The sequence below is a fragment of the Puma concolor genome, chromosome B1 (assembly GCF_028749965.1).
Source record: "Puma concolor isolate L17-30 chromosome B1, mPumCon1.1.hap2, whole genome shotgun sequence".
Taxonomy (NCBI): Eukaryota; Metazoa; Chordata; class Mammalia; order Carnivora; family Felidae; genus Puma; species Puma concolor.
Genome location: NC_141670.1, coordinates 190,787,311 through 190,810,709, shown reverse-complemented (window position 1 = coordinate 190,810,709; position 23,399 = coordinate 190,787,311). Strand labels below are relative to the sequence as shown.

At 37.8% G+C, this 23,399-nt stretch overlaps 1 protein-coding gene across 4 annotated transcripts in view; it reads right to left on the bottom strand.

Annotated features, from left to right (window-relative positions):
* Positions 1-23,399, bottom strand: part of KCNIP4 (potassium voltage-gated channel interacting protein 4) — a 1,167,863-nt gene that overhangs the window by 529,472 nt on the left and 614,992 nt on the right. Inside the window, exon 1 of one of the 4 annotated variants that reach the window (XM_086705350.1) lies at positions 20,197-20,387. The exons of the other annotated variants lie outside the window; for them this stretch is intronic. Coding sequence (XP_086561476.1) covers positions 20,197-20,296 — 100 coding nt within the window. The 5' untranslated portion in view covers positions 20,297-20,387. Of the gene's footprint in view, positions 1-20,196; positions 20,388-23,399 lie in introns of those variants that run through there. 4 annotated transcript variants of the gene reach the window in all.

Below are 23,399 nucleotides of genomic sequence, written 5' to 3'. Positions count from 1 at the left end.
TGAACACATTTGTATAACATTAGAAAAGGACAACCTATAAAGACAGAAACATTACTGGTTCCCTGGAGCTACTGGTGGGCATAGAGATTAAGTGTAAATGGGTAGGAGGGATCCTATCAGGATAATGGAAATGTTCTAAAACTGTATGGATAGAATAGTTGGGGAACATGATAAATTTACTAAAATTAGTGAATTGTCTACCTAAAATGGGTAAATTTATATTGTGGAATATAAATTATTCCTCATTTAAAATTATTAAAAATTCCAGCCAGAAGGCCGGCCAATTAGCTATCCATCTATTCATCCATTCTTCCTTCCTTCAAGATTATTTCATGCTTCAATCTGAATGTAGCTTTCCTTTTCTTGAAAGAACACACATTGTGTTTTTATATTTCTTGGATCCTTTTGTGTGCCTTCTAACCCTTCCTTGTATTGTATTTCTCTAATATCCATACTGGACTATAAGTTTTTGTAGATACAAACTATAGTGGACTCCTCCATGTAAAAATATTGGTGAATCTAAGTATTGGATGCAAATGTTATTTAATGATGGTTAATGGTAAAGAAAATACATGTGCAACTGTCCCATGGTGGGTATTCTTAGGTTGGCTTCTCTGAAATGAGGAATTTACCCTTTGTTATTTAAGTTTAAAAAGTAGTTTAGTATCTCAACCCATCAGCTACCAATTCAAGGAGTAATAAAAACAACAGCAAAGGCAGCAACGTCGTACCACTTACTTCACGTGCTTCTCATTCTGTGGATATTATTCCAGAGAGAGAAACTAGACACAGCGAAGTTAAGCCACTTGTCTTAGGCTGTGAGCCCTGGATGACACAGAGCCTGAGGCACATTTCTCATGCAAATGGCTTATGGAGGGAATGTTTTCAGGAGAAACTAAAAATGGATGTAGGAAGCAAGAAAGGAAAGGAGAAGGAGTCTAATCCAGGGGGAGCTGAGCAAGATAAAGAGGAAAGCAGTCTGTCCTGTCTTGAGGCAGGGGAGTGAGGCTTAAATATACCTACTGTCCCAGATAGTCTGGGTGTGTGTGTGGGGGGGGGGGGAGGGGGGGTGGTAATAACTCCCAGGCACCCTGGCTACAATCACTCAAGGGTAATCCTCCAGAGAAAGTCAGAGTTATGAGCGCTTAGGGAGTGCCCACAGCTGGGGGATAGGCACTATCACCAGAAAAAAAGGCTCTGAGAACCCTGGGTAGGTACCAATAACATCTGCTAAATCTCTTGGCTCAAATCACACTCTTAGGAAGAATACCTCAGATTCAAACCCCAACAATTGTGATCTCTACATCAGTACTCTTACCTCCTTACCTTTTTTTTTAGCATCACATTTTGTTATTTTCTGTCCTCAAAACATACAACACACACACACACACACACACACACACACACACAAATGTACAAACCCTCCCAGTTATGGCCTAGGTCGATCCATTAGCATCTATTTTTAAACTAAATATTAATTCAAACTAGGATAACAAAGTCAAGACTATTTGACACCCTTCTTTAATCTTGCTTTTAATGAATAGATAAAAATAATTTTTAATTACATGCATTATTTAAATTGCGAATGAGGAACTTGAATGTTGCTTGAAAGCAGTTGACTTCTTCCAGCATTTTAAATATTTCCTATTCCAAATCTTCTTTAGACTAAAACTCTCTATGAATAAAGAATTGCTTAGAAGCTTGGTTCAGACAATGCCCCAATCACTACACATTCCAAATGAGCCAGTCTGAACTTCAGAGAAATTACTATGTATTTTAAAATTTTTTTAATCAAAAATAAAATCATAAAGGCCAGGGAAATTTGATGGTAGAAACTACAATCTAAACAACAAACAAATAGAATCAAACCATGGCATAATGCCTGCTATCCAGCATTGCACAAAAGAACTGGCTTTGTTCCAACAAAGGCATGACTTATTGCAATAATACAAAGCTCTGTTTATAAAGAATGACAAACTCTAAATGAAAATTGCTCATCTGAGCCCTTAGAGCCTATATTCATCCATTTCTGTCCTTCCCCCAATTTGGCATCCTTTCCATTTAAATGCAGATATTCAAAGGGATTTCTCTGTCCTCCACTTATCATGCATACTTCTCTTTTCCCCCTTATCTCTCTTGTTTTGCTTATTTTGAAAACCAGACTCAGAGCTCTCAACTGTAGAATAAGTAGCCAAGAATTCAGAACATTTGAAATAAATAGAATATTTGACTGTGTGTGCATTTCACGTGAAAAATACAATGCTACTCTGGACGCCTGCATTTGATAAGGCCACAGTGCCGTTAAAAGGACATAGTCATTGGTTGGGTAGGTGAGAATTAACATGACTTGAGCATATTATGTGATAAATGGCACCCCAACTGGCTATATCTTAAGCCATGAAAGTGACAAAATGAAGAGATAAGGTATATTATTTTGGGGTGAAGGAAGTATGAGGCCAAGACCAAGAACCTGGAAGCATTTTCTCTGAAAAGGGATTCTCATAAACTGAGGCACCTTATATCCGATTTTAAACCACAGCCAGAAACATTTCTCTTCAATGAGCAATTTGCAAAACACTTCCCCAGGGATTCCTGATGTCTGTCAGAAACCTCTATGTAAATTTCTTTCCATTCATTGGAGAGAAGAGAAGGGGGGGGTAATATTTGTGACGTATGTTTATGCTTTTCATCCGGTATTTAATTTTTACAATGAATCTTTGGGGATAACATTGTCCTTATTTTGCTGACAAGAAAACTGAATTATGTTAAAAATGAAACAGAAAGTGAAAGAATTAACACAGATTCACTAAAGGACAGAGCTTAGATTCAAAGCCAGACCCTTTTGACCCAGAAGTTCATGGACTTTCCACTCTTTCATGCTGACTATAGCTTTATACAACATTTTCCAAATGTGTTCTGTTGGATGTTAATGGGAGGTAAGCATTGTTCATGGTTCAACAAAGGCAGGCCAGTTTGTTTACAATACTTTCCAACACTTTTAATATGTCCAAGTGTATTCTGTGTGTCCCCCGGGGGCCTCCAGTTCAGTGTTTATAAAACTCCATGACCTTAGAGACCTTGTCCTGCCTGAACCTCAAACTCTCTTGAAAATACTCAAGAAAGTACTGTTACTCCAGCAGTACTCTACAGCAGGAGAGGAGAGAGAACAGGTACCCAAAGGGCTTACATTTTTATTTCACAGACTTCTCCATTGCCCCAAATTTTATGAATCTGCATTAATTTGGGGAAAAAAAACAAAGTATAATTTATATGAAGCAATATAATACAATTATACTAATGCTAATAACACTAGTATATTCCCATTAGAGTGCATTTATAAATATATGAAAATAAAGATGCACTAAACAACGTTCCATATGCTTTATGATCACTATGTAAAGACAGAAGTGAGACTATATTCATGTAAAAAAAATAATATATTCATGTAATGTCTGATGAGTATTAGAATAATAAAGCAATAACAAACACTTACATAAGGCCAAGCACTGTTCTAAGTGGCTGGTATATGTTAATCCATTTAATCATTACAACAACCCTCTGAGAAAACATTATTTGCTCCACATGACAGATGAGGAACCGGGGGTACAGGTAAGTTAATTTATTTCTCAAAAGTCCTACTAGTGACTTGTCTAAGCAAGTATGTGTCAGAACCTGGTACCAATTGGTTTTCAAGAATTCTATACTGCTATGACCCGCACTTAAACCTATTTTGCAAAAGAATCTAGATGCCTTTGGAGGGTTTCTTTAGCCTATGTAAAGACTAATAAGGGCTCCCACTATTTTACTTCCCTTCTCTAAATTTCTACCCCCATCTTCCCTACCTTCTACCCTTTCATTACTGGGAATTATATATAAAATTTGTAACTTTAAAAGTATTTATAATTTTTATAATATTATTTACCATTTATAAGTTGAATTATATGTAATATATAAAATATTTTTTTATTTTTTTTAATGTTTATTCATTTTTTGAGAGAGGGATGGAGACAGAATGTGAGTGGGGGAGGGGCAGAGAGAGAGGGAGACACAGAATCTGAAGCAGGCTCCAGGCCCTGAGCTGTCAGCAAGGAGCCCAACGTGGGACTCAAACCCACGAGCTGCAAGATCATGACCTGAGCCGAAGTCGGACGCTTAACTGACTGAGCCATCCAGGTGCCCCTATAAAAATATTTTAGAATAAAAAACTATAAACTTGGTTTAGCGATATAAAAGTAGTATTTTATAGTCATTTGTCTGACTTCCTTATTCATAACCATTTGCTGAGTATCTATTAAGTACTGCTGCAGGGGATTTAAGCATATGTTAAATGCTTTCTGCCTGAAGAAAGATAATTTGGTTCTACTGGGGAGGAAAGCCGCTTGGCTACCAGAAGCTGGGTATGCTCCCTCAGTGGCAGGATTTGTGTTGACTCATACCCAGCTTCTCAGGAGGTCTTGCTTGTGCCCAGAGGCATATGTACAGCTAGATGGTGGCTAGCCCGGGTGGAGCCATGAACTGAGCACTGGATCACAGCACGGCTCCCTGCGCAGTGCTAACTGAGCCTGTCACCTGCCTTTTTTTTTTTTTTTTTTTTTTCTGTGAAGGTTTAACCATGTACAGATGTGTGCTTAGGCTATAGGAAAAACACATGCAAAACAATGTAAAACCAAAGAAACTTGAGGTAAGTAGAAGCCACTATGAGTATTACAAAAAGAAAAAAAAAGAAAAGAATGGACTAACCACTTAGACTCGATTTTGAAAAAGAATTGACAATTATTAAAAACAAGGAAGGCAGATGCACACACAGTGCTTATTTTGAGCCAGGGACTTCAGACGCTTTATATACAATATGAATACTATTATCTCCTTTTTACTGATGAGGAAACTGAGGCACAGAAAGGAAAAGTGGTGTGCCCAGGATTACAAATCAGGTAAGTATCTGGACTGAGGTTTGAACTCAGGGCATTAGATCCCAGAGTGCATGCTCCTGTTACCATCAGGCCACTTGTGATACAGGGTGTAACAAGTATTGGTTGAGTGGTCCTTCTCAGCTGGCTACTGCACTTGATGTTGTAGAAACAGCAGTAGTCACAGGAATGCACTGGGGTTGATCTGATCTCAACCTGTTGCAGAAGAAAAACTAACTAGTAGATAACTAGTAAAGCTGAGTCTGGAAGAATACACAAAGGAAAGAAAGAAAAAGAAAGAAAGAAAGAAAGAAAGAAAGAAAGAAAGAAAGAAAGAAAGAAAGAAAGAAAGAAAGAAAGAAAGAAAGAAAGAGAAAGAAAGAGAGAAAGAAAGAAAGAAAGAAAGAGAGAGAGAGAAAAAGAAAGAAAGAAAGAAAGAAAGAAAGAAAGAAAGAAAGAGAGAGAGAGAGAGAAAGAAAGAAAGAAAGAAAGAAAGAAAGAAAGAAAGAAAGAAAGAAAGAAAAAAGAAAATATAGACTGTCTGAAACCAATGCTGTGTTCCTTCCATGGCATCCACAATGTGGGGGAATCATTCTTGGACTTACATTCTGTAAAGGTGCTGATCATATTTTCCTTTGCATCCCCAGATTTCAGCCTAGCTCCTCAAAGTAGGGTTTTTTTTATGCTCCAAATTGCACTGATTTGAATCAAGGTCAACCTAGTCTTCTTCACATTCATTATTAAAAAAAAATCTAGTAATGAAAAGCGAAAATTAGGTGGATGATCCCTATGGCCAAATTTTATAAAGTACTTTTGAAAGAAACAAAAAATGTGTGAGAACTCCTTAGAATTCTTTGCTAGGGACTCATGTCATGGAATCTTTGCACGGGTCTTAAATACTTCCTTGCACTTCTTGAAGGCTCTTCCTGTCACTTCTTTCCTTTTAATCTGTTCCCCATATTAAAGAATTCATACCTAAGCTTTTGCACGAATGGTGCCCACTCAGACGCAAGCAAGCTGCTGTTCAAGAAAGAAAATTACTGAGGCTGTGGAGAACAGCCAAGTAGCAGCAACTATGGTCCCCTGCACACTCCCCTCTGTCCCGCCCTTTTCCACACATCACACACCCAGGTCAATTTCCCCTTTCAGAGGAAATGAAGCAAAACACATCAATAGAGTGAACTAGTTTATGCCCAAGAATCATAAAACTGCAATTCCTCGTAAAAGGTGCAGAAAATGAGTTCCTCTTTTAGGTAAGTGAGGCTCTTAGGCAAAATATCAATATCCTAGTCCCTTGATAAGTTCTTTGACATAGGAATATTTATAGAGACAGCTCTTTATCAACCACTGAGGAAAATGTTTGACTTGAAGTTGAAAAATGACTTCACGGTATGAAACTCTGTCCTTAGTTCCAAGATATGTCTTCTGAGTTATCTTATTTTTAAAGATAAAACAAACAAACAGAACGCTTCCATTTTAAATATGTTTTCTGGATCAAAAAAGAAATGCTTTTCAGTTTCAATTGATAAATGACTGTGCTTCAATGGGCAGTGCACTTCTACTGGAAAAAAATGTGCATTTCGTATTGATATTCTTTTCCCTTTAAAAGTAACCTCTAAAAATTATATAAAAGCGTAACAAAAATGTACAAGTTCAAGTTCATTCTCCATCCACCCTCTGTATTTTTTAAATGGGATCATTATTTTGCATCCTGTTTTGAAACTTGTTCTTTTAACTTAAGAAATATATTCTGAACATCTTTGCAACAGTGCCAGTCTCATGGGACATATGCTGGGTAAATGGGAGAATTTATTAGCATGCAGACGAAGTAAGGCTTTTGCCCAAACTAAGTTCAGAATTGAAGTGTGGCCAAGGGAGATGCCACCAAACAGTGAAGGAGGACCCCAATCTTAGGAACGGCAGCAGGTTGGACCCAGAAGAAGCATCCAGGAAAACACAAACAGAACCCTTCCAAACTCAAGGAGAGAGGCACATGACCTGGTGACCAAGAATCAGGCAAAGGTGAGAACACTCACCTGGGCACTTACTAGGGACCAAAACTAGTCATTCTAAGTACTTAATGTCTATTAAATATGTATTTGTTTCTGACACTAGTCTGTGAGTTAGATTCAGGGGAGTCATTTAGAGAAGAATCAGGAGGTTAAATAACTTGGATAAAATCACACAACTAGTTAGAGATTGTAGGGCTTTCTTATTCCAAAGCATAGCATTTTCCACATGAGCCCACACTCAAGCTTCATTCTCTCTCTTTTCTTTTTTTCACTATGCCCCCTTTTCTCCTTTGTACTCATACAAATGGTTAATTATAAATCTACCCTGTGAGGGATCTTCACAGGCCTTGGTTCAAAGAATCAAGAATCCGTTTCTTCAATGAGACAGTGGCCTATTACATTAACTGATAAATTTCATAGCTTATGTTCTTGGAGTGTGTGTATGTGTGTGTCTGAAGTGTGTAAGCCCTGATGAGTCCAGTATATGTTTACACAAACATATTTGTGCACAAGTGGGTATATGTACACGAACATACAAAATTACATACCTCATTAATTTTGGCAGCCATTGAACACACATTTTTGAATGTAGGGATCATATCTGTGGCTAATAAATACTGAATCTTCTAAAAGCTAGTAAGAGATTGGTGGCTGAAAGTTGCAGAAACAAATAAAAGTGCAAATGCATCATCATTAAAAACATCTTAAAAAACCTAATGGAAAAAGCTTTATTTATGAAACTCAGAACTTAGGCAGAAAATCCCTCTCTCTGTATTTGAATTGTACTCCATTTATGAAGGCACAGTGCAGACACAACTTTAAGGAATTCATCAGTTGTTTGAAAAGCAGCCTGAAAGTATTTTCTCAAGTATTTTCACCATAACAGATGAACCAGTATTTGTAAACACTTTGTTGGATCCCCTTCCTGAGCAATTAAAAAAAATTAATGTTTATCCACCATTGAGAGACAGAGAGAGACAGAGCATGAGCAGGGGAGGAGCTGAGAGATGGAGAGACACTGAATCCGAAGCAGGCTCCAGGTTCTGAGCTGTCAGCACAGAGCCCGACGTGGGGCTCGAACTCACAAACCGTGAGATCATGACCTGTGCCGAAGTCAGACGCTCAACCGACTGAGCCACCCAGGTGCCCCCCTTCCTGAGCAATTTTACTAGTCATTTTGATTTATAGTTTACCATTATAGTGACACGATTGAGAAATGGGATTTTCAATCATTGGTCTCTGCCTCATCATACAACTGGAGGATTCAATTCCCACCTGGCTCAATTTCAAGTCTTCTGTTTTTGGACCGCCATAGTCTGAGCCTCTATATCTGTTTTTGCATATTTGGAGGTTGTGTTAAGCATACTCCCTCTAATCATTTCCTTGCTATTTTCCCCATTCTTACATCTGCTATCCCATTTAATCCTTCTCCTTGAACATATTTGGAAAGAGTGATCTTGAAGTAATGTACCCATGAAAGTGTTTAGTTCATCCAAGTCAGGGAGAATCTTCTTTTAAAATTATGACCACTGGCCTCAAATGGTCACTAAGCACCAGCAGGCAATCTTCTCACATTTGCTTGGTAAATTCACTTCCCCCCAGTCTCTGAAAAGACCATACTGTACTTTCTGTTCCCTTTAAGTATCCATTACTTGCCACCCCACAAATGTTTTTTACCTCATCCCATTTCATATTAACAGAAGAAAACAATCAGACACAATGTCTCTCAACTTCTCATTATGAATGTACCCACATCTACACCAGTATTCTTTGCCTTTCCTAAGACATAATACAAGGAAGGAGAGTCCCTGCTGCAACCAAAGCCAACTCCTCTACCAAAGCAGGGGCCTCAGTGTTTTTGTCCCTGTCATATGCTCAGTCCCTAGAACAGCATCCAGTAGGAGCTTGGTAAATACTGGATAAATGAATGAATGAATGAATGAATGAATGTTTATTAATATGAAAGGGTCCATCTGTCCTAAATGATGAGGAGGACAAGGGCAGACATAAATATATCCATGGTGGTATCCAAATCTGTAGCATATATCTAGATAATCATATATAAAATAAATGGTAAATAATACATGATGTTTACCTGTGTTTCATTTCCCTAGTCTTCATCCTGTCTGGCTTTCACACTGGATCTAACAACTAATGACCACATTTACAGACCACAGTAATGGAGCCAGGCACCATCCATTCATTGCTGTTAGTCTTCACAACAATAACAAGCTTACAATATGTTGAAACTGAGGCTCAAATAGATCAAGTAAGTTTCCCAAGGTCAACTAGTAAGTGAAAGAGGTAGGACTCAAATCCACATCTGTCTGATGTGAAAGCCCATGCTCTCTCCACTCAGCCACGCTGCCAGTTGGCTCCTGAAACCCTCCGGCAGGCCCACACCCAGCTAGTTTCTGAGTCCGTTCTGTGGCAAAAGGAACTGCACTCTCTTTATAATCAGCGAGGCCTGGAAACATCATGTTGCCAGATGATTGCATCCTTACCCTGTCAGTCAGGCATGAAGTCTGAGTAGCCGTGGAAATAGGCAGAGACATGAGAACCCTTAATGGAAACTTCATATCCAGCTTCCTCTTGGAGGATAGATTTTACTTTCTGTGTCCCCAGACATGAATGTTAATTATGGAAAGGAAGGCACTTCTTCGAAGTTCACAATAAGGGCAGATCTTGGTTTTGAGGGGCCTGAACCTTATATAATTTGGGGGAGAAAAGTCCGTAAGAAAAGAATAAAAACATCACGTATGCAAAATTTGGCATGGAAGTGAACATTTATTTGGAATGGGAATGGGAAAGGGCCCACACACTTGAGGGACTCTGTAGCTTAAGCTTCATTTATCTCAAGATAATTCTGTCTTTGACCATAACCTAGCCCTATCTAGTACTTAGGCTTAGAACCTGTTGAATCCCAACTCCACCACTTCTAGATTTCAGACAAGTGATGGAAACTTCTGGAACAAATACTTTGTCATTTGTTAAATCTTCAATTACATAATTGGTTCCTAAAAATTGTTTTCAACGCGAATAATGCATACAAAATGCTGGCCATAGTATCTGACACTTACTCAACAAAGTGCTCCTTCAGGTGTTACTGGTATTCTTAGCAACTGACACCATCTTCCTGTTCACCTGCTCTGGGACTTCTCTACCTGAGGCCCCACTTCTGGTTCATTTGATGGCTGCCTGAATGCCTGAACACTAGGCACTTTGGATTTAACTTGCTGTTTTCACTCTTGTGGATCACATTGTGGTATACATCACCAGTTTTTTCAGAAGCCTTGTTTCTACCTGTTCACCAGAAAATTCCCCCATCTTCCCGGGCATAAGGCACTAAACTAGAAAATAGGAATGTGATGAAAAAATGTTCAAAATATATTCTTAAGTAAATAAAGAACCAGAATTCCTGGAATTATGGCTAATACAATTACTCTTAGAGGGTTTTATAAAAATTGGATGCCATAAATATGTAAAATTAGTGCCTCACCCAGAATATGGTTTATCATTCTATCATAGATGATGTACTAATTATAGTGTCTAATGATACCAATTAGTTTTGTCATTTCTAACAAGTCAATTAACCTTCCTGGGCCTCAATTTACTCATAAAATGTGGGGGTTGGACTAGTCTCTACAATTCATGCTAGTTACAAAGAAAACTTATTATTATTACAAATATTTGGAATGTAAATGTTTTATTCTCCTCTCAGTGTGGGATATGCCAACTTGAATTTAAAGCTAATATGTGGGGGAGAAGTAGTTACCCAAAGGAAAACAACATGACTTTCTCTTTTGTGGAACTTGCCCGTTTGCCTTCACTGTCATAATACTCCCACTGTGGCAGGTGCTCAAGGTGTGTTATTTGAATTTTTAAAAATGTCTTTTCTAGTAAGGTCTTATTAAAACAATTTACAACAGTCCTATAGATGCAATTAAGAGTGTGGTTTATGTCCAAGGATCTTGAAGCATTGTGGTAAGGGGAAATAAAGACGACTTGCTCACCTGCCCCAGGTGGCTGGTAGATGGGCAGACCTGGCTACACAACAAGGAATGAGGAATGAATCATTTAGCCTGAGCATTTGAGGAAGATCGGTCATGGGAAGTACAAGGGGTTTTTCAGGGAAGAGAGTTCTGACAGAAGGTAATGAATCAGTGTCCTGGCAGGTGTCTGAGGCAGGGCAAAGGGGTTTCTGCCTACCCCATGCAGAGACTGTGGTAGGCATATATGGCCTAGAAACTGTTATCAGGGCTTATAAAAGAAGCTGGAATGGGAGACTTGTAGCGACTTCCTACCCTAATCTTTCAATGGTTTCCCAGAAGGAAAAGAATAAGACTCAGAGTCCTATAATCCCCCGGTACGACATGACCTTGGCCATGCCTCCACTGCTCCCACTACCTTCACTAGCTCACTCTGCTCCAGTTCCACAAGTCTCCCTGTGCTCTTTGGACCCATGAAACACACTTTTAGTCAAAGGCTCTTGTACATGGTAATCTCTTTACCTGGAATCCTTTTGTTCCAAACTCTACTATGTCTTACACACTCATTTCTTTCAAGTATTGGCAGAAAAGTCAGTTCTTCAGAAAGGCCTTCTCTGACTCCTATTATGAGTTTTGTTTTAATGTTTGTTCATTTTTGAGAGACAGAGAGTGAGTGGGGGAGGGGCAGAGAGAGAGGGAGACACAGAATCCAAAGCAGGCTCCAGGATCTGAGCTGTCAGCACAGAGCCCAAAGTGGTGCTCAAACCCATGAACTGCGAGATCATGACCTGAGCCGAAGTCTGACACTCAACCAACTGAACCACCCAGGTGCTCTTATAAATAACACCCTTGTTTCTGACCCCCTACTATATTTTGTGCTTGTCTCTATTAAACATCAGATTATATATCCCTTTGTTTACCTTTGTGGCTTGCTTCCTCAATGGTACGTAAATTCCACAAAACTTGGATCGTGTTCATTACTGTGCCTGGAACAATGTATGGATTATAGTAGTGGGGATAGTAGTCTACATGGATCATGTATTTAGTGAGTGAATGAGTGAGTGAATGAATGAATGAATGGATTCTACTATAACTATTCTGCCTCCCATACCTGTTTGTAGTATTTATAGTTTGTATCTCAAAACTTAGCAGGTTAACTTGCAAGAAAGGAAGTCCTATGTTTTTGCTTAGGGCTGCATCCCCACTGTCTAGAACAGTGACTGGCACTTGGGAGCTGCTCAATAAATAATCATAAATGTTATTCACCATGAAAATAAGACGTTCCTATACAATAGTTTCAAGACAGAAAGTGAATGGTTTTTTGATTACAGTAACAAGTAGCACCAGAACCAGTTTTAAACCCAACCAAATCAATCAAAGACAACTTCTTATTAGTGGGAACCACTCTGTGGAAAGCCCAAAACCCTGTATAACATCAGCAGTGTCTGGCTCCAAGCAATTGCACCCTATAAGTATGGTTCGCACTTGCTTAGCAAGCAATGAATTCAACTTTTAGTTTCAGATATTGAGCGGTCACCTGCTTTCTTTGGAAAGAAAGGTGACGGTGCCTTGCCATAATGGCAAAACACACACATTGCTTATAACATGCTAGATAGGGTTCTAAGCTCGCAAACTCATGTGAAACCACACAGCAAACAGAAGAGGGAAATGCTATGATTATTCCCACTTAAGATATAAAGAAACCGAGGTATAGAAGATTTGGGTGTTTACCCAAGATGGCTAATATGTGTTAGAACTGGGACTTAATTATTATTAAATCCAATTATTTTGGGCTTTAGAGTCTGTGTTCTTAATGTCTATACTCCAAGATCTCTCTGTAATAACTGAAATATACAGTTGGTACTGTTTCAGCAGTGAGATTTGTTTGATGATGAGTCTCCTGACATGGTCAAATGCTTTTCAAACAATTATATCCCAAAGCCTGGAAGGTATGGGTGAATTTCAAACAGAGAGGCCAAGGTAGGCCTCTGTGAGAGAGTATAAGAAGCGAATAAAGTAAGGAGTTTAGCTTCTGTTTTTAATAATCAAAATGATGAACAATTAGGATACCTGCCCTTCTGATTTGTATATGTTACTACTGGGTATTAAGCCTGGGTCTTCTGTTATTCATCCACTGGGACACTGAATGGCTGTCAGGTGGTAAATACTGTCTACCACTAACTTAGACAAATCATCAAGTAGAAAACACCTTAATTTACAGCCAAGTTCCTCAGCTTAAGGATTCTTCGTGGTACTACCTACTTTTTAAAATTTTTTAATTTAATTTTTTAAATGTTTATTTATTTTTGAGAGAGACAGAGACAGAGTGTGAGTGGGTGATGGGCAGATAGAAAGGGAAACAGAATCTGAAGCAGGCTCCAGGCTCTGAGCAACCTGTCAGCACACAGCCTGATGCGGGGCTCGAACTCACAAACCACAAGATCATGACCTGAGCCAAAGTCAGACACTTAACCAACTGAGCCACCCCAGTGCCCAGTACTACCTACTTCAAATGATAAAACTATGCCGGAAATTAACTTACCATCAACCAAGTCTTAGAATCCTTGAACTTTACAATTACTGGTCTGCTAGCAAAATAACTAACTTAGGAGAGCTATCCTTATTTTGGGTAAATATTCTGGGGAACTTAGGTCATATTCAAAGTTTATTTAGAATTTTTTCTCTGTAGAGAAGATTTCTGTCAAAAACAACTCATTTGGTAAATTGCTTAATCTCTCTGGGACTCAGTGTTTTCGTCGACAAAATGATTGATTCGGAATTTGTAATTTCTGAAGAATTTCCATTTTATGAAGTCTTGATTAAGTTAGAACTTCAATATGTGATTTATAGATATGCCTTTCCCTTTTTCCCCTTCTTCCTTCATTTATTTTGGTTCATTGTCACAGTCGTGTTTTGATATAAATGCCTCTCCGCAGAAGTAAAAAGAAATAAATCTTTTTTCGGAGCGCCTTGGTGGCTCATTTGGTTGGGTGTCCGACTTCGGCTCGGGTCATGATCTCACTGTTAGTGAGTTCTAGCCCTGCATTGGGATCTGTGCTGACAGCTCAGGGCCTGGAGCCTACTTTGAATTCTATGTCTCCCTCTCTCTCTGCTCTTCCCCTGCTCACACTCTATCTCAAAAATAAGTAAAGATTAAAAGAAAAGTTTAAAAAAAGAAATAAAATTTTTAAAAAGGAACTGTTTTTTTAATAGTCTATAGGTTTTATATTTGGTATGGCTTTTAGTTATCTGTGTACATTTTCTCTTTATTTTTGAATATTTATCTTCCGTAGTCGTAGTGAACACCATTTGGATCAGTGCCACTCTGAAGATACTGGAACTAATTCAGATTCCTTCACTTATTCTCTTGTGACCTTGAGCAAATTATTAACCTCTCTGAATCTCCAGTTTATCTGCCTGCAAACCAGAAATAACACCTGCAAACTGGTGTGGTTGATATGATAATTCCAGGGCATAGCATATGTAACCCTTTTTTCACCTGGTTTGTCCTATAGATTCTCAACTAAAGCAAGCTTTCTTCCTCCCTTGCCTTCTGCTCCCCATAAGAATAACCTGTGTTCTACTGCTTTATATTTGCTGATAAAGGCTGGAATACATTTTCTGTTGACCACCATCCCAATCAAGCTGAAAACCCCATTGAAGCTTATGTGATGCTCTAAATCATCGCTGAATGCACCTAACCCCAAATCCTACTCCGATATAAATCATCTTATTACCTTTGTTTGTCTGTGTTCCAATCAATCCCCTTCATAAATCTCAGACCTTTTCATAAATAATCCCCTTCCCAGATTCAAGGTCTCTTCTTTACACTGTAGTATCTTATGTTGAGTTTTCTCCTTTTTCCAGAATCACCAGACCTTCTCTGTCCCATCTATTTCTAGCTGTCCCACCTGTTAGCCACAGACAAATCAAACAGAAACTAGGCTCAGTCTGAGAACAAATATGTATATCTACTTTCTCCTCATTTTTTACCTCAAAGCTGAATGAAAGACAGTACTTGACTGGAATTTAATGCAGATTCAATTATGTTACAAGATTTTGTCTTAATTACAAGATAGGGTCTTTACAATATTCTTTATGTTGTAGTTAGAACAGTACAGTCAGTGTGTCAGAATGGATATTTATGTGTATTATACAATGTGAGTGATTAAGGGTATTCTGCATATAGAATGTGTTCAAGAGAGGCTTGTAGAAAAAGTTGATAGATACTTGACCTAACACTCTATCGTTTTCACCAAATTCTTTGCCATTGCCATCATGCTGTAAATGTCCAGGAAGTTAAAATTATAGGCTAGGATATAAAGCCTTGTGACCTGCATTTGACCTGCAGCTTTGTGACTTACTGGTTGAGTAACCTTAAGCCAAGTTACTTAGCCTCTGCAAGTGTAAGTTTTCTCATCTAAACTGAGAATAATAGTACCTACCTCAGAGGACTATGGTGTAGATTAACAAGATATTACTACGGTAATACAATGCTATGCACAGTTTTATAGTATATCATGTTTAAGACTTGCCTTACATATAGGTAATCTTCAATAAAGCAAGACATTAATATTATTTATCATTATTTAATCTTATGGATTAAAAAAGATAATAACCCCAAATCACATGACTGTCAAAAGGCAAAACTGTGATCAGAATCCAAGCAAAATAACTCTAGATTCTCTGTGAGAATATACTGCCTCTGAATATACTAAGTCCTCTTCCTTAGTCACTTCTTAGACATTAATATTCTTGAGATAAAGCACATATTAACTATAAAACACCCTAAAGAAATTCAAATAATATAAATATTCCCTGTATTCCATTCTTAAGTGGTATAAAGAGTATGTTTCCATTTTATGATATCACCACATATTACGTTTATATTTCTTAAACACTACAGTTAAGCAAAACTTTTCTGATAGTCCAAGTACACATCGGTTTTGGCATCCCATTGCATTTAGGAAAGCAGAATGCCAGAAGAATTGAAAAAGAGTCTGCTCTATGACTTTCAATTAAGCTATGTGAGACAGAAATAATTGTCCCCTTCCAGGCATCTCCAGCCCCTTGGTCCTCATTAGACAACATGCAATGTATACACAGTCAGTACTGTTTTCCAGTTGACCCAATTTATTAACAGACCCAACATACCCACATTTCTGTCAACAGTACAGGATAATTAAGAACTTGGGTTCCAAAAATCCATCTTTGTGTATATGGCTAATACCTTGTTTAGAACTCTTGGGGAAACTTGTATTACAGTATTGTAGATACATGATAAATAAAGCGAGCTGAATAAGTACACAAGAAATTCTAATGTGCATACATTCTACAAAAGACTTAGATTATCAGTTCATTTCTTTTTTTGTCTTTTTATTGAAGACCATTACCAATAAAAGTGATTTTTTTTTTCCAAGTCATGTGTGTGAATGCATTTTTGTAAAATTTTGCCTTTTACTAAGGTTGGTAGTAGGGAGAAGGAAGGTTCTTTCTTAATTCAGTAACTACCTCACCATGATTTAATGCACATTTGGATGAAAAGTAGATATTTTCACAGCCCAGTGTTGCACACAGAGATAATGAAATAGCTTTGCCATTAAAATTTTGATTCAATTTCTCCATGGAATGCGTTAACAGAAAACCACTTTCATTTTTATAGCTGGAAAAGAGGCAATTTATTGTTGTGGGGTATTAGGAGTATTCCAAAGCAACATAACTCGAGCTGCCTAAATTCTTCACTAAGAAGAGGGAGTTTAAAAATTCAAAACACTGGCTTTCTGTGATAGCCTCAAAACTTTGCTCAAGTTAAAACTATTATCTGTATGCATACTGACCTGGTATTAAGATTACTTAAAAAAAAAAAAAAAAAAAAAAAAAGGAAAAACTTATGGAAATTTAACTGAATTACAAAAAACCAACAAACAGAAAAAAAACACCAAAACATAAAACTACTGACCTTTGTTAATAAATCATAACACGATGTGTTTATTTGTTATTAGAACTCCATGTAAGATTTGAGAAATTCTATCACAAGGATGCCTAAAATAGCAGTCCCAAATGTCAAAGTCTAGAGCTACAGGAAAGGACATTTCTCTATTCATTTGGAATACAATGAAAATCTCCCTGAGGTATGATGAATTATCCCACTATGGAAGAGGAAGAAAGACCAGTCTCATGGTTGTACTTCATATCAATTACAAAGTAGGCCATTGATACCTATTTCATAAGAAAGGATATGTATTATATAAATGAACAATTTTAATTACCTGATACTCACAAACTTTTTGAAATGGAAAGTTCCATGGAGATTTTCAACTCCAGTTTTCTCAGTTTAGACAACAAAAGACGTAAAGAGGCTTATCCAAGGTTAGAAAACAAGCGTGTGGCAGGGGAGGGGTAAGAATCTGTATTCTTACTGTTGTTTCATTTTCTCATGTTAAATAATGTCACCTGCTAAACGCAACTCTTTTTTTGTTTATAAATATATGCCATGGATGTATTGTAGCGTTATGTGTTTATGCACATCACACATAGACTGGAACAGAAGGACCCAGGACATCCAGGACCTAATCCCCAGTTCTTCCACAAAGAATGAGAACTCAAAGTACTCAAAGACAACCAAATACAAATATTTCAGACTTTAATGTTACCAATTTATTCTGAAGTCCATTTACTCTCTCTATATTTAAAGCAAGATAGTAACTACATTATGCAGACATAGTATTATATGTGCCCTTGAGAACACAATGCGTGTTGCATATACAATAACACAAAAAGAAAAAAAACTGCATTCTGAATGATAACTACATTGTAGAACAGTTATAACGTTACAAGAAAAGGTTTAATAGTTTAGGGGGAAAAATCAAAATCATCCTCACCGGGCTTTAAGTTAGGTTCATATTTTTCTACTTACTATTCAAATTTATTTAATAGGACTCTTGAGCAGACAGAACGAAGAAAGGTCAAAGAAATCATTATCCCCAACTTAGGTATGTAAAATGGTGGGCAAGGAAGAAAATTCCTATGTGAAAATAAACCTGAATGAAGTGAGCATCAGTGTTTGTTTCTAAGAAAGCTCTAGAGAATCTGTTAGGAGGCTATTTTGGTATTAAATACTGTTTACCATTTTCATTAATTAATATTGGGCTGTAACTTTAGAGTGTGCACATTCTGATCTATAGATTCACACTATATACAATAAAATATAACAATTCAGTCTATTCATTTGTTTTACATCTCCAGTAAGCAAAGTATGTGGCCAACTTAAATCTTGTTTTGAAGGTTTTTCTGATTCTCACATTCACTTGGGATATCAGTCCTATACAAACTTCAAAATGGAAAGCACTATTACTCTCTGTTTCAGTCAAATTTTACAGATTAAATATAATTCATCCTTCAGGTGGTTATCAACATTTTGCCATTTCAAAATGCTTTCTAAAAACACTGGACACAAATCAGATATAAATTTTTACTGAAGTTTATGACAGAGCACATTCTCTCCATACCATTAGTACAATATTAGCTTGGAAAATGCTGATAGGGTAAAATATAGATAGAATGCAAGAAAGAAACTGTTCATACGAATCAGTACAATTTGGAATGCAAGTAATAAAGAAAAGGAAAAACAAATAGTTTCTTAGAGGTTAGAAGCCTTTAGAAGAAGGAAACACCTGGTCTTGTTCGGGAGCGTGAATGTTTGTGCTCCTGAAACAAAACTAATATTACAGTAGATTTCATCCCCAAATCCAGAGTAAAAGCCCTCAACAAAAGAGTTTCAAGAATGGGCACACACCATCTATAAAATCAGGTAAAACAAATCCCTCAACGTGGCTAGAAATACTGACACTATTTCATGTTCCTGTCAGACTCAGAATATAAAACAAAACACAACAAAAAACGTAAACAAACAAACAAACCCAAACTAGTCCATTAAAATGGGAGGTCCCTGTCACATTTGCCAGGTAAAATAACACATAGAAATGAACAGAGAAGCCAAAACAAGTGATTGCTTTTATAACAATGAACAAGATAAAGTCAATTTTAAAGAACTCTCCACACTTCCGGAATTTAGAAATTATCTTCTTTTTGGAACTATGAAAGCTTCCATCACAGAAGGCTCCAAAAAGTATTCTGCAAACTCACTTTAAAATTACTTTAGCAAACCTTGCTTTCCACCATCCCTTACCCCACAAGGAGTTACGGATGTAGGTTTCTGATAACCTACATCAGAGTGACACATATACTGTAATTTGATGTTTGCTATTTGTAAATGTAATCATGTCACATGTGGTAGTCTTTCTCTGGAGGGCTGGATTAGTTGTGGATATAAATACATTTACAACATATTTGCATTTTTGCTCAAGTTTAAAATCTGAAGCAACAAGAATATCAAAGCATAGCCATGCCAAATATCACCCAAGGATGCTTTTGGAAATTGCTCTGACAACTTTAGAGAAACAGTAACTAGCTGTATGCAAACATGCTCTCAAATGTGTTGCGAGAAATAAGAAAACAATAATCTAAATTTACTCCGATTCTCAAAGAAACATTTAATCCGGAAAAAATACAGGCAAGAACACACCTTATTTTTTTAAGAAAGAGATGATTGCTAAGGAGAATAGGAGAATGAGCCTCTGATGAATGTAAACAGCAAGACTTGAAATACATTGGCCGTTTGGAATCTGTGTTAAAGTCCTTTGTAAGTTGGGGACTCTTCCCCCTAGCCTCTACATTGAAATGTGAAAAGGTAATATTATAAATACTTCTCAAGACAACCTTACAAAAAGCTTGCCATTCTTAGTCTCTAATCTTAAACCATAAGAAATTATAATAAATGTCTATTTCCATTTGATGAATGCATTTGCCTAGCAACAACAACAGCAGAAAAAAAAAAAAAAAAACCCAGACCTTACAACATACTCAAATAAAATTGCTGATGCAATAAAAGGGGATATTAGATTAAACAAAGTCTAACATCAATATGGACTAGATGCTCTCAATATAACAGACATACCAATCAGTAACCTTTAATTTCCTCAATTTTGGTTTCCACATTTTGATTCAAAGTGGTTCTCAGAGTCTTAATGTTCTGCTCTGAAAACATTACTGAAACTTACAAAAAGTTTATTTTATTCATCTTCCCTACTCTGAAAGACCTGCCTGTCTGCCTGTCCATCCCAGAGTAACATTTGTCTGATCTCATTTCAGGTGCCTTTTACATTCGCTTAAGAAATTTTTATTGCAAAACAGAGAATTTTTAGAAGTCACTAAAAAGCACTCCCTTACCTTCTAAACCTGCTTCAATCAGCCCAAACTGTTCCAATAATTTAACAAAAAGCACAATGACGATCAGAACTGCTATCATTTCAAGCCCTTCCAAGTTCATGGTCAGCTAGGTCATGGTCCGACCACAGCCAGTGAGAAGTGCTCCTCTGCCTGGCTTTCTTTGTAAAGCCATTAAACTACATTAAGAAGGCTACTGCCAGAGGAGAAGGGGAGGAGGAGAGGTTGAGAGAGAGAGAGAGAGGATGAGAGAGAGAGAGAGAGAGAGAGAGAGAGAGAGAGAGAGAGAGAGGCGAGATGGAGAGGCTGAGAGAAAGGGCGTGAATAAGAGAAATGCATCCATCCTGTCTACTGTAGCAGAGGCCAGAAGTGGCAGCCGGATTAAGTGGGGCCTGTCGGAATTATCGGCTTCCTTGTTATCACTCTTACACAGAGAGACAGTCACGCATGAAGTAACGCGCAGATCACCCGAAGACCCCAAGGTCACCAGGACGGTCCCGAGGAAAGACGACGCGCGGCAGTGATGGCTCCGCGGCTCCAGGACCCGCGCTCCCGCTGGTGGCTTTGTTGGGCTGGTCAGTTGCCTTGGAAACGGAAACTAAGCAAGGGCAGGACTCCCATTGCAGACAGCCACCAAGCTCGGCATCTTGAAATAGGAAGAAAAAGCCTGAAAATGCCGAGAGGTAGAGTGACAGCTTGGATCCGGCTGCTTCAGAAACACTGTTTACTAGTCAGGAAAAGCAAATGTGTGTTTTGCCCCAACTAGCTGAGTGCGGAGAGAAATGGGGCTTTAGAGAGTCGTTCGGGATTTACTTTCTTCTCAAAGAGATGCCTTATGCTAGGACTCGATCTGAGTCATTGTGAACTAATATTCTCACTTGAATAATACCTATCATACTGTGTCAAAGCCTGAGTATAATAAACTAATAAATATCCCTAATATTTGTAAATTTTAGAGTTTAGCAGTTATCTTATGCATTAGCCCATCGCTATTCGATATGACAAAATATATACTTCTTTACAATGTGTAGTTCCTATGCTTGTTTTTTTTTTTAATTGATTTAGATAAATTTAGAGCCAGAAAAAGTTTGAGAACAACAACCAAAAAATCAGAAACAAAACTTTGGCGTTTCTGTCTTTATCTTGCACAATCATTTCATTCCCCTTCCACCCCATTACTGCCCATATAGATCAGGCCTACGTTAAAATACAGAATTTAAAAACAAAAACAAAAACAAGAGTTAGAAAGCATCTCAGAAAGCCAATTCATAGATGAACAAAACTGAGGGCCAAGAAAGAGCACGGAAGGGCAGACAAAAGCAGGACACGGTAGAATTCAGGTGTCCCTACCTACTGGTTGGCTTTTAAGGCAACGTAGTATAATGGTTCAGAGTTTGGACTCCAGAGCCAGAATGCCTAGATCACATGTATTACCCTTTTTAGCTGTGCAACCTTGGACAAGTTACTTAACATCTCCATGCCTTAATCTGCTCATCTGTATAAAAGGTGATGATGATAGCATCTTTCCCATGGGACTGTTTAGGGACTTAATGAGTAATACTTCCAGAACAGAGAGAGTGTTCAATCACTACCAGTTCTTATTTTTATCACAAGTCTCTCCACGCTCGATTCATACCACACAGGGTTGCCAAAGTAGTCACTCTAGGATGTAGCCCTCATCTTATCATTCCCTTAATCAAACACCTTCCATGGGATTAGTTGCCTACTGAAAAACAGTCCAAGTTCTTTTGAACAGCATCCTGGTCCTTCTGTGATCTGAGACCAGCTGGAAAATCGCACCTCATGGGCACTACTTCTGTATATCACCCTACCTGACAGCTCAGCTCCCTTCTCCCAAACTCACTCTGAGCTTCTCTGTCTCCAGCCTTTGTTCAAAACACGGTATCTATCTGGAAAGTCCTTTCTCTGCCTGTCAAGTTACTAAAACTCTCCCAGAAAACTTCAAGCAGAATTGTAGGAAAGCTCTTCCTTTTTTGTGTGTTTTTACAGTACCTTTTCCTCTTATGATACGTTATATTACAGTCGAGCACACATCTTCACCATTTAAGAGTAAGCTTCTAGAAGGCAGAAATCATGCCTTCTTTACCTTTATGTTCCTCACATGCCTCCGTGGAAGGCACTTGATAGTTCACAGACATATGGAATGGAATAGATACATGTTGGATAACAACAGTCACCATTAATTGGGTAATTACCATATACCAGATCCTTTACATACATTGCTTTTCCCTCTTAGCCACTTGGAAAACAGGCATAATTAGATAAGATTTATAGAGAAGCACTAAGCCTCAGAGAGTTTAAATAGCAGGCTCAAGGTCATACCACTGGTGAGTAATAGGACCAAGATTCAAACTCTGATCGTTCAACTCAAAGCCCAATATTTTTTCCCATTATTCTACACAGCTTTAAACCAATTAAAAACCCAAACATCGGCACAAATAGTTGTCAGCCCAGAAATGCAGGTTGTACCCAAAATGATCCTTGCAAACTATTCTGTGGCATTCTAATTAATCCACCAGCCCCTATAACTTTGCAACATAAGAAGTTTCCAAACTAGTAGTTAAGTGAATTCCTGGACCCTTCTTCCTGCTTTTTCACAGGATTATTATTACTTAAACATATATCACCTCTGGTCTCCAGAGGGGCTTGCTCTATGTTTTTTCTACCCAAGGGAACCCAGTAGAGCCCTTCAGCTTGCCCTGTAAATGAAAGCCAATGATCAGGTCCTTTATGTTCATATTTAAAATTGATGTCCTGGCAACAAAATCAAAACTACACATGTGGCATTACATCAGACTGAAAAGCTGCTGCACCAAAAAGGAAACCATCAACACATGAAAAGGCAACCTACATAATGGGAGAAAATAATTGCAAATCATATATCTGATAAAGGGTTAATATCTCAAAAAAGTAAGAAAGTCATACAACTAAATAGCAAAAGAAAGAGAAGAAAGATAGAAAAAAAAAAAAAACAAATAACTTGATTAAAAAAATGGGTAAAAGTTCTGAATAGACATTTTTCCAAAGGACACATACAGATGATCAACAGGCACATGAAAAGATGCTCAACATCATTAATTACCAGGCAAATGCAAAGGAAGACTTCAGTGAGGTATTACCTTACACCCGTTAGGACAGGCATTATCAAAATGATAAAAGATAACAAGTGTTGGCAAGGATGTGGA